Source organism: Elephantulus edwardii, unplaced genomic scaffold (assembly GCF_000299155.1).
Source record: "Elephantulus edwardii isolate Elephantulus edwardi_28Jun2011 unplaced genomic scaffold, EleEdw1.0 scaffold00149, whole genome shotgun sequence".
Taxonomy (NCBI): Eukaryota; Metazoa; Chordata; class Mammalia; order Macroscelidea; family Macroscelididae; genus Elephantulus; species Elephantulus edwardii.
The window spans coordinates 5,157,335-5,168,773 of NW_006399899.1; the positions used below are offsets into that span (position 1 = coordinate 5,157,335).

General features: G+C 42.0%; 1 protein-coding gene across 5 annotated transcripts in view; it reads right to left on the minus strand.

Annotated features, from left to right (window-relative positions):
* Positions 1 to 11,439, minus strand: part of GRIA1 (glutamate receptor, ionotropic, AMPA 1) — a 548,752-nt gene that overhangs the window by 2,453 nt on the left and 534,860 nt on the right. For all 5 annotated transcript variants that reach the window (XM_006894738.1, XM_006894741.1, XM_006894739.1 and 2 more), the window contains one exon: positions 6,334 to 6,468. In XM_006894738.1, coding sequence (XP_006894800.1) covers positions 6,334 to 6,468 — 135 coding nt within the window. The remainder of the gene's footprint in view (positions 1 to 6,333; positions 6,469 to 11,439) is intronic.

Sequence of the window (11,439 nt, forward strand, 5' to 3'; positions counted from 1 at the left end):
CTTCAAACCCACAGACTTGATTTATCTAAATTCTTCCTTGGTTGTCGTCTGTTGAAGAGGAAGTGTGACATGGACTATATTCTGTTAAGTCAAAAGCCAAATAAACACTCTTGTATGCTATGTGGGGAACACATGAAAATGAAAACACAAGGGATTAAGAACTACTCATTCTCATCTAAAAAATGTTGAAAATAAAACTTTTTTTCCTTTCTTATTTGGTGGGAAGTATAGAAACAGCTACAAATTAGCTTGAAATGCCTATCCCCATTATTTTTCTTCTCTGCTACTTTCTTTCACAGAAAAAAAGGTTTAAAGTTCACACAAATAATTCTGGGCTTCATTTCTTAAAAGGTCATACTCATATTATGCCATAGAAGTTGCTGGTACTTCATGAATTTATCTTAAAGGGGAAGGTTGATGATACTGTCAGCACCAACATTTACCAAAATCTGAGACAATTAAGCTGGGAATTTTACTAAAACTCTCAAATCTACATCATTAGAATTGGGTTTCTGGAATGCTGAGGCTTCATCAAAGTGGATGGCTTCATCTCCATATACGCCTGGTTGCTGAGTCCTTTCTAATATTTTTATGGATTTTCAGGAGAAGATATGAAGAGACATAAATTTAGAATAGAGAATATTGCTAAATATCAATTGCAGTGAAATCTGTGAGAGCCAAAACTTGAAGGGAATGCCTTGTTTATCCAGGTCTTGCAAATCTGCTGCCTTTGACAGTGTGCCGTCTTAACCATTTTTCTATGGCTTATGTTAGCAGAAAATATTTATATTTTTCTTCAGTCAAAGATTTCTGCCTTTCATAGGTTCTGGCATTCACCAATTTTACTGTCAATCATTAACTTTCATGTGTGACTATATATTGGAACCATCGGAAGCATTTTTGGAACCAAAATACTGATACCTGAATTTTTATATAGTCTGAGGATTCTGTGGCTATATATTTTAATGGGAGGAGACTGCCTTATTTGCCTCAGGAAAACCATCTAGTCAGTATGAATTACAGGCCTTTGTTAGCAACCCAACATGTAAGCTACTGCTCCACCTGACTCCTTTGTGACCTGAAAAGGCAAGGAGGGGTGAAAACACAGATCTTTTGTTGCTGAAATGTACTGTCAAGTTGGAGCCAACTCATAGTTGACCTCCAAGCCAGTTTTCAAAGGATGTAAACCACACTCGAGGAGACTGTCCATCATTCTCCCAACGAGCAGGTGGTGAATTCGAACCACCTACCTTTGAATTGCTGGTGTGGTTTCTTACCCACTAGACCACCAAAGCTCCCAAAGTCATTGCTGATGTTGGTGGTGTCATTTCCCCCTTGTCTTTGAGAAATAGAATTGTTCATGGGCCACCTTTGACCGACATTCTAAAAGTTCATCCTCGTCTTTGTTGCTCTTACTGTCTTTTTAAAGTAGATATTCAAGGAAAAAAGGGAACTTAGATGACGTAGTGGTCAGAAATTGCACTGCCAACCCAAAAGGATATGGTTCAAATCTACCCGTAGACCTGAGAAAGATAGACAATCTCCTCCTGTGTTATTTACTGCCTCTGAAAACCCGATAGAGGGTCAGTTCTGATTTGACAGTACACAACAACAATAACAACAAGGAAAAAAAAGTGTCTGAAAATACTAAGCCTAAATTGATTTTGGAGAGACCCAGTCTTTCTAGTGGTTGTTGAATCCTAACTTTTCAGCCACTTGTCTTTCTGGGGGTGGGGAGGAAGTCTGCCCAGCCTCTCTCTGTGCGTCACTGAAACCCGAATAAAGGCTCAAATTTCAATAATGATCTCATCTGGGCACATGTGCTAAGAGCCATAGTGACCACCTGCCGTGGAGAATGCTTTTCCTATGTTATCAAGTCTCTCAGCTGCTTGCTAATTCCAGGGAAATGAGCAAGGCGGCAATTGCTGTTGCATAAATACACCTTGTGTTAGCATATACAGTATAATTATGAAAGGGCAGCAGCCCTCCTCAGGGTGTGAGAGCCTGGAGATCATTTTCCTTTGGGAGCAAGGTGGTGAATAATAGAAACTTTGTTTCATTAACATCAGCAATGACTCCTTCTAGATTTTTGGGTTTTGGGGAGTTTTGTTGTTGTTGAGGTTTGTTTGTTTTTAATCTCAGGCAGAATGAGAGGCAGGGACTCTGAGGCTTTATTCCATTTAAGTGTTTTAGGTTATGTACTTTTGATCAGTTTGAATTATATACTCACGTGTGCCAGGCTACCTCAAGTCCTGCTTTGCTCCCACTCTTTGTCTGGATCCTGGATTTTCTGGTCTACCACTTATGCTAGCAGAAGAGTTCAAGCCTGTGTCTCTGATACTTGTAGGCCTTTTGCTAGCAACTCTTATTCTTCATGCTTCACAGTTATTAGGTATCACTTTCTTAGGGAAGTTACTCTCAGTTCCCACACAGCTGCTCCCTGACCAAGACTGCTCATCTGCCCTATACTCAGTAGTTCCAGGCATTCTTCTTCGTAGGCTCACTAAACATAAACACAGGTGAGTATTTTCTACCTTCTTCATAAACTCTCAGCTCCCCCAGAATAGGATCTGTGTCTGTGTCCCTAATGCTGAGCAGTGCCCCGTGGTGCTCAATGTGTCTTTGTGGAGGAAATGTCTGCAAGAGCCTTTCCGCTGTCTTGCCTATCTGTCCTTGTCCTGTGGGACACCAAAGGGGAAGACCCTCAACAAAGAATTACAAGGGCTTTATACAATGGGTGACTCTCCATCTAACTCAGAAAACCTACTGGCAGGGGCTATATTATCTTCATTTTGTGACCAGCACTGTGATCAAAATTGCAGAAAAAGTTATCTGTCACTACATGCTTGGAACAGGCAAAAAACATACAAGAAAAGTATTTTAGCTAGTGCCATGGGCTCTGTCGAGGCCATGTTTGAAGTTTAATTTCTGTTTCTATAGCTTCTATTTATGTGTACTTGGACAAGATACTCGGCTTCTTTAAACCTCTATTTCTTCATCTCAGGAAAAGAAGTATAGCTCCTAACAGGGCTAATGAAATTATATATGAAAGTTAACACATAAAAACCTGAACTCATTACCATCTCATCAGAACTGATTTGTACCTGACCCTCCAGTGGGTTTTCAGAGGCTGTAAATCCCAGGCGAGAAGACTGCCTGTCTTTCTCCCAAGCAACAGCAAATGTACTGGAATGTCTGCTTTGAGTTGGCAGCACAGCTCCCTATTCGCCAGACCACCAGGGCTGATGATTAAGTTGGTGTCATTATCCCTTTGCCTTTGAGACAGAAAGTTGTCCATTGACAATCGGTGGTTTTGAGCCTTTGGGTTAGCAGTTCAACTCCCTATAAAGGACACCACCAGAGCTCCCTCTTGAAACACGGGAGTTACATAAAAGAAAAAAAAAGTCTTTCCCTGTTCATTTACTTTTTTTCTCTCTCTTTTCCTTGTTTTCCCTCTCATTGATGCAGAATAAAAAAGTGCTCTGTGGTGATGGGATTGAGTGGCTACTCTGGGACCTAGGAGAGGCTCAGGGCTTCAAGAGTTGATAAAATATCATGATCAAGGAAATACATAAGAGGGAAGGTTCTCACCAAGGACTCTCATCAATCGTTGTTGGCCTCTGTGTAATGTTGGAGGCTGCACTTCAGGAGCTAATTGTCTTTGGAGTAGGCAAAACAGGATAATAAAGAGAGCTGCAAAATGGAAAGTTTGAGAGGCAAGCAGAATGGATTCCACTTATCTCCTTTGGATAAGAGGGGCATTGATGGAACTTTGGAAATTAAGGGGTAGGCTGATTAATAAAGGCAATGGAAGTATCTTTTCTGCAGTTGAAAGATTAAAAATTCCATTAGAAGCCTCAGTGAACTGGACAGAAATCATGCCAACCAGGGGAGCTAATTATAGGAGAGTGTGATGGAAGACCTTGAATTAACGAATCTAAGAGACCTGGTTGCTGGTGTCTGAGAAACGTAACATCAGTAAATTTAACTTCTCTTCATTATAAAGGGGAAGATGAGAATATCTCTCCTTTTAAGATTTCTTGTGACTATTGTGACTTCAGTGGTGACAGTCACAACAAACCCAGCACTAACAATACTCCAGTCATTTGTCAGCCTGGTACCATCATTCAGCACTGGTCAAGATTAGTGGGAGTCATGTGCTGAAAATCCTGAGGGAAGAAGGGCTGAGGCCTGTTTTCATCTCGTTTATAAGCACAGAGGGAGGCTAAAGCCACCTAGCCCTTCCCCACAGTTCACTTCATCCTTTAAGAGAGTCTACTCTCTGTTTTGAATTCCACATTAACTTTATTAATGTGGGAAATGCAAAATGAAATCACTTTTCATTTTAAGAAACTCACAATCCATACAGCTCAAGATATCTAACATATATCAATGGTGGTAATAAAAGAAAAAAATTGAGAAAAGAAATAGTCACTAAATAATAATAAAAGAAATTCTAACTAAAATCACTATCGTTGTTCTTATTGAATGAGGACATACTATGACCTTGATATTCTATTAGGCCCTTCATATACTTTATATCACATAAGCGTCACAATTCTATAAAGTATGTTCTCCCACTGCACTTGTTTTATAGAAAATGAATGAAACTTGTTCAAAATGGCACAGTCAATAAGCAAAGCAGACAAGACTGATGCTGAAGCACTCATGCTCTGGACTACTACCCTGCACTATCTCGTGGGGGGTGAGTGAGAAGGAGCATCTCTGGCTTGTGAGAATCTCTGAGCAGCTCTAGACCCTTGGTCTGTGTCATTCCTCATTGTAAAGACTGCAGACCACACAGATCTTTGGTCCAGTCTTCGTCTCTTGAGTTGTCTTTTCTCACATTGGAAGAAACAAAAATATAGAGGAATTTGTAGCTTTATAATTTGGGTGAAATAGAACAAAGGTTTTTTTTTACAAACACAGGGAGCACATGCCCAGAGAGATATCCTTCAAGTGTTAACTGCAAGTATTTATTATCCAACTATTGGAGAGCCAAAGTGAAGTGAGTGTATAGGTTGATAAGTAACCTATTTAAGGCACATTCCAGAAGAACAAGTCTTGCCAATGTCTGCTCATATCTTGTCAACCCAAGGTCATAACCTAGACCACCAGACCACCACAACATCTCAGCCAGAGTGACTGGCACTTCTGCACTTTTCATTGTCTAAATTCCACTGCTCCTGCCTTTCAGACTTTGTGGGAGCTTGCTCCAATCCTTTTCTCCATGAAATTCCTACTTGTCTGCGTATTTATACAATAAGATGCCTCATTAAGTAATTTTTTTGAATCATCCTTGGTGTTCAACGGAACTAAAGGTCACAGAACTTTTTGCTCACCCCAAGACACCTTGCCTGTGGGTTTGTTCACATAGTTAACATCTCCATAAACATTTTCCTAATGATGTTAAATGATGAAATATGAGGGGCACTGGAGGAATCCCTGGGCAGAACACCAAAAAGCTGGTGTCTCAAATCTACCCAGCGGCACCTAGGATAAAGCCTTGGTTATGCATTTCTGAAAATCACTATGAAGATCCTTTGAAGCACACAGTTCTACTCTGAAACACAAGGGATTAGCATGAATTGTAGTTGACTCATTAGTAATCATCAGATCTTTTGGAGCTCCATAGACATATTTTGTTTTCAATCATTAGTTCTTTTGGGGCTCCATGGAAATATCTGATATTCTTTCTGCATTGAAAAACCTAATATTTCCCATAATTCTCGTCTCCAGTTTCCTTTAGCTATATCTGATGTCGTTAGAGCCCTTTAACTAAACTGTGCTCCCTTGTCTTCTCAGGCTGCACTTTACAGATGTTCACCGTATAATGCGGTGGAAAAGAAAAACTCAGTTCACCAGGAATATACGATCAGCCGAGAATACAGGATAGATATCCCCTCCCTTGCTTTGGGAATTATACTGCTCTCACGTGAGAGAAAAAGCAGCCCCACCCCTTTTTTTAAAGCAGCCTTTTTAATGACTGTTCTTTTGTACCGTCCACTCAAACCTCTAATCTTTATCTTACTAAATTTCTGGCTGACGCAGTTGTATCCTTGGGCCTTGGGCCTTATGCTTGTCCCTGACACATACACACACATTCCTTCCTGTCACCTTCCTCCTAATTGTACTTTATTGATGGTACTGACAAGATGGGCTCTCCAAGCCCCGCCCCTTTCTCAGGGTAACTGAATGGAAACTCTCTTTAATCCTATCTTGGCCTGGCCTCAACCTCTTGACGCTCCCCGATTTCTATAGCAAAGGTTCCCCTGTGAAACCCAGTTGCATCACAGAACAGGCTATTAAAAAGGCTTGGGAAGACGATGCCACCTTCATCCGCTTGGATTCACTACGGGATTTGTAGCAGAACTCGATTAAGGCAACCAGCATGGCTAGTCCAAGTCCTCCAATCAGGATGTAGAACACTCCCGCCACATTGCTGAGGCTCAGAGCGCTTGTCTTGTCCTGGGAAGAGGAGCGGGTAGGGAGGGGAAAAATAAAGTGAGTCAGAGGCTTATGACGATCTAAGCAAAACAATATTTACACGCATACACTCAACCCCATAGCCCTCTTTACCATTCATAAATAGCAATGTAAATAGTAGGTGTGAAAAGTGTAAAAATTATCTAACAAAAAATGTGAGATGCACAACCCACCCCTAACTCAGGGTAGCTTCTACCAACCTCTACTCCTTTAAGCTTACCCCATTCTTGTCCTTTCTTTTTTTAGCTCAGTTCCTTCTTTCACTGTTACTCAGAAACACACTAGTTTAGCTCATTGATTATATCTCTGAGCATTTTTCTGAGAATTGTTATTTAAAATGAACTTTCCCCTAGACGTGCATTTGCTCTCAATATAATAAGACAGTTATTATACATGTAATAAAGACTGATGTATACCTTTAACTTTCTACTCTGAGTTTCCATTTAGGGGGAACAAAAACACCTCAAGGGCTTAAATAGTAGAAAAGCACTGAGGTAGAAAAATGGCTCGATTAAATTCTAATAATTATACTTAATTGGTATCATTTCTCTATTGGAAGTGCTTGCTAAAACACACTGGAGGTAAACCAGGTGGCTGAATTGAAAAATCTTGCTTGCCTGCAGTAAAAGCTCTTGCATTGTGTGGGAATGAGAAAAGATAAGGGGCTTGGTTCTTCATTCCTAGGGGCTGGAGGTCAAGCACCCATGTCTGAGAAAAGGTGAGTAGAGCCCACTCTGTGGAGCATGAGAAGGCTTTGAGTATACTGAGAACACCCTTGAATTCTATCATCTCCAACAGGGTTAAAAACGCTGAGGGATTGCTCCTTCCCCATTGTGAGAACTATGGGCCAAAAACTGGTGATCAAGGTGGGAGGTGAGGGCTCAGAGTGAGTGGCTCAATCAAATTGTTGACGCGAGTGAGAAAATACACTTAAATCTTGGAAGCATATCACCCTGCAATGTCATGATGGCTCTAATATCTTTGTTTATATTGTTTGCTCAGGTAAAACACTACTCATTCAATGAAAATGAAACCTACACCTCATCTGGCACAGATGCACAGTGTAGCTGGTTGGTTGGTGGTTCTGGGTGGGACATGATTTTTACCACTTGCCCATATGTTCTTTATCAGGTGAGGAGGTAGGATAGCATCACAAGGAGGAGAATGTGTTCCCTGGGGACACCTCTGACATCTGTTTTTTTAATCTGGGCATGTGAAAAGGGGGCCTCCTACCAAACAAGTCAGTAGTCTCTGTTCTACAGGTGCATTGTACAAGATTCAGCTGGGTTGAGCATGGGTTCTGCAGATGGCAAGTAGCAGTATGCCTACCCCTCTCCCCACTAGAAGCTGCCTTGGCTGGGAAAACTATAGGACTAACTAAAGCATAATTCCTTGGGGGCTTCCTGTAATGCTAAAGTAGGTGGTTCTCGAATATGAGTTCTACTTGGCAAGGCATAGCTTGGCTTTGGAAACAGTGGCAATGACTATTCAAAGGGGCAGCATTTCTCATACTCTGATATGATGACTTGATAAGGGAAATGGGTAAAAATAAATTAAGCACTTGGTTCCATTTTCAGGGGGTCGGAAATTCTGCTTCTGAAGAGTAACTGTTTATATTCTTGCAAGACTTAATGGTTAACAGAACTTAAGCTTATGTTCTGCATGAATTTGGATATAGGTGAGGTCAAGGGGGTATTGTAACATATTACCTTACACCTTAGCAAACAGTGGTTGTCAACAATACCCAGAGGGGGCAGATGGAAAACAAATTGAGGAAAGAGAGAGAAGACACAAGTCCTGCCGACTTCACAGGTGACCAATCTTTGAATAGCTGAAGTGCACTTTGTCTCCTTGGTCACTTAGGTTAATTCTTTTCTCAAGATCTTTTTCCGGATCTCAGTGTGAATTTCCCTCTGGGAATCTGTTTTGTCTTACTATCACCCCCAGAAGCCAAGGACAGGTGCCTCCTTGTCTGTAGCAGGTAGTTTCCTCTTTGGCCTTGTGATGCATCTGGGAGGAAAGATCTTCATAGGGTAGTGGGGCCACATGCTATATAGCTGCAAGAAAGAATGGACCCAGTGACCCAGAGTCTTATGTCTGGAGATTGTGAATAGGTCTCTGGCCTATGGAGACAGGAAGTAGTGGGGATGGACATCCTGTATTTATTAAAAATCCCACATTACCAAAGTGCTTTAAATGACTACTATCTCTTATAGTAAAAACACTTTCCTTCATCCCTCTTTATGCTAAGAGGATTCTGTAGGAGTAGCAGGATCAAAAAAGGCCTTTGTAGTTAAGAGGTACCTCGAACCTATTACCACCCATATCAGAAAGCAATTTATACACACACACACACACCCCTATATTAAGTTTGGTATCATTCGATTGAGGGGAAAAGGACTAATGTTATTATTTTTTAAATCTAGGGATTAGAAAAGTTGACATTTGAGTAGAGATTTGTGATCTTCCTTAAATGTTCCATTAACTTTTTTTTTTTTTTAAATTGCACTTTATTACGTCAGATTGGTGAGGGCTTTGGGGGACAGTGGGGCACACTCAGTCCTTCTTGGCAGCCACCTTCCTCATGGAGGCCAGGACATTACTGAGTTCTTCTCGCTTCCTCTTGGCAGGAATGTGTGTCCCCACCCTTTTCTTGAAGAACTGGAGAGGGCCCGCTTGTCCTTGGAGACCTTTAGCAGCTCCATGGGGCAATGCTCATAGAGCGAGAAGCCACACAGCTCCCGGGTCATGTCTTTCACCAACCTGGTGTGCGTGGTGAGGAACGTAGGCTGTGCCTTGGCTTGCTCACGTTCTTGGTGACTTTGTGGCCCTTGCTGAGGCCCACGGCCATGGGGTAGCGCACAACCATAGGGTAGCGCACAGCCATGGAGGCCTGCACGCCTTTGGCCGCTGCATGCCTCTGGCCACCGCGGAAGTACAGTTAGTTGCCTCTATTAACTTTTCTAATAGAAAACTTTCGGTTCTTGGGAAGGATCTTGAAGACCATGGCTTTGTGTTCAGTTGCTATTACTGGCTGTCATGAGGGGACAACCAGGGATGGAGACACAAACTCTTTCTATTTGATTCTTTTTTTTTTTTTAACTGAATATCCATACAGCAGGGGGCTTCCTCCTTCATTAGCATACATATAACTTTGTTCTCAATCTATAGGCAAACCTTATACTTCTCCGTTCTAAGAAAGTTGGGAGATAGAGTTCAAGGTTCCTAAATGCTCCTCTGGGAGCCTCTGTTCTCCTCTAATCCCAGAGCAGCTGCACTTCCAAAAAGTCAGGCAGCTTGTTGGTGGGAGTGAAAAAGTCACAACTTGTTTCCTGCCAGGAGGGAGGAAAGGGAATGACAGTACATAGAAGAGTGACAGGTGAAAAGAAAAAGAAAACTCCCATCTTTCAGAATTGTTGGGCTTGTTGCTATGGTAATAAGGCCCCTTTCATCTGTTTCCCTTAATCTGTAGTCTTGATTTGCCACCTCCCTTATGTAAAAGGAAGATTTTCCACCCCCCTCATTTGTTTCTTTTTCCTCTTCCTTTGTACTGGGGAATGTCCCAGACTCTATTTATGAGCTGAATCTTCTTCCAAAGATGTAGGCCTGGCTCAAGACTTTATAGGAGGTTTGAGCCTGGGTTGTGGCAGAGAGACTTGAAGTTTTCTTTAAGATTAAAGGTGAAAGCCACCAGCTCTAAGTCTGTTCTCTTTCACTGAGACTGATGTCCATCTACCAAGGTCTGCTAAATCTAGACTTTGGCTTAGATGTTAGAACAATGTGTTTCTCCCACAGCTCACATTCCTTCTTTTCTCCATGGCAAGGGTGTGAACATCTACAATGCAAAAAGCTTCTGCTCCCCACTACATTGTTTGGTGTCCCCTGGAGCACATTAGCCGACATGAGTGTCACTGAGTTTTCGGGGGCTGTTTGCAAGCCTTTCACCTGAAGATCCTTCACTTTTCAGGGCCATGTAGAAAAGTCCACGTCCTCTTCTACCTGTCAGCTTTTATGCCACAGTAGATTTTCTTTCCTGCTTTATCAATTTTTTTTATTTTTTGCCTAACAACCATCTTCATAAATGATAAGCAATTTCCAGAGAGTGGAGATTGAGTAGTTGGCTAGACCCACTCACAAGACAGGATCAAAATACGGAACCTATGGGTTAGGTGGGTGTAATTTGACAAAGAGCTTTCAAACAAGTAGAGCTGTCTAGACATAGAATGCACCATGCTAGGGATGAGTTCCTTGATCATGAATTGATGCAGAAGCTAGAGGTCATTAAAGAGATCAAAGCACTGGACTGAGTAGAGTTGAGCCGTGTTTTACCTCTTCTCAACCTCAAGAGACTGGAGGCATCTGAGGAGTTCCTAGAGGGCCTGAGATCATACATTTTCTAAATTTTCCCTGGAGACTAGACCCTTCAGGGGACACACAAAAAAGGAGCTCTTGTTAATTGGCAACTTCTGCTATTCCATTTCCAATCTAGGCCAGTTCCCTAGCCTGCGTGTTTCCCCCAAGAGCAACACAGAACGAGAATTGGCCCATTGTACTAATAATTGGCAAGGCAAATACTGCAAAAGTGAGGGCTGTGGGGGCGGTTCTTCTCAGCAGTGTGTGCTCAGGGACCGGCTGCTGTACAATGCACCACAGAACATCCTGACTCAAAACAAAATCACAGCAGAGAACTCAGGAGGAGACAATGTGGGTCGTGGAGGAGAATACAAGAGCTGGCTGAAGCCTCTTCCTGAGTGGGAGGAATTTTACAAAAAAATCAGGCACCAGTCTGAGGTTAAAGTAGGCATCCTCTCAAAAGACTTGCTCTGTGAGCTGATCAGCTCCTTGGAATATGCCTTGGAGAATGAGGGTCATGCGTTGTCAGAGGAAAATCAAGGCAGCTGTCCCCAGAAATGTTTCTGGTTCATGGCTCCTGAGGAAAAGTTTTAAAAGAAA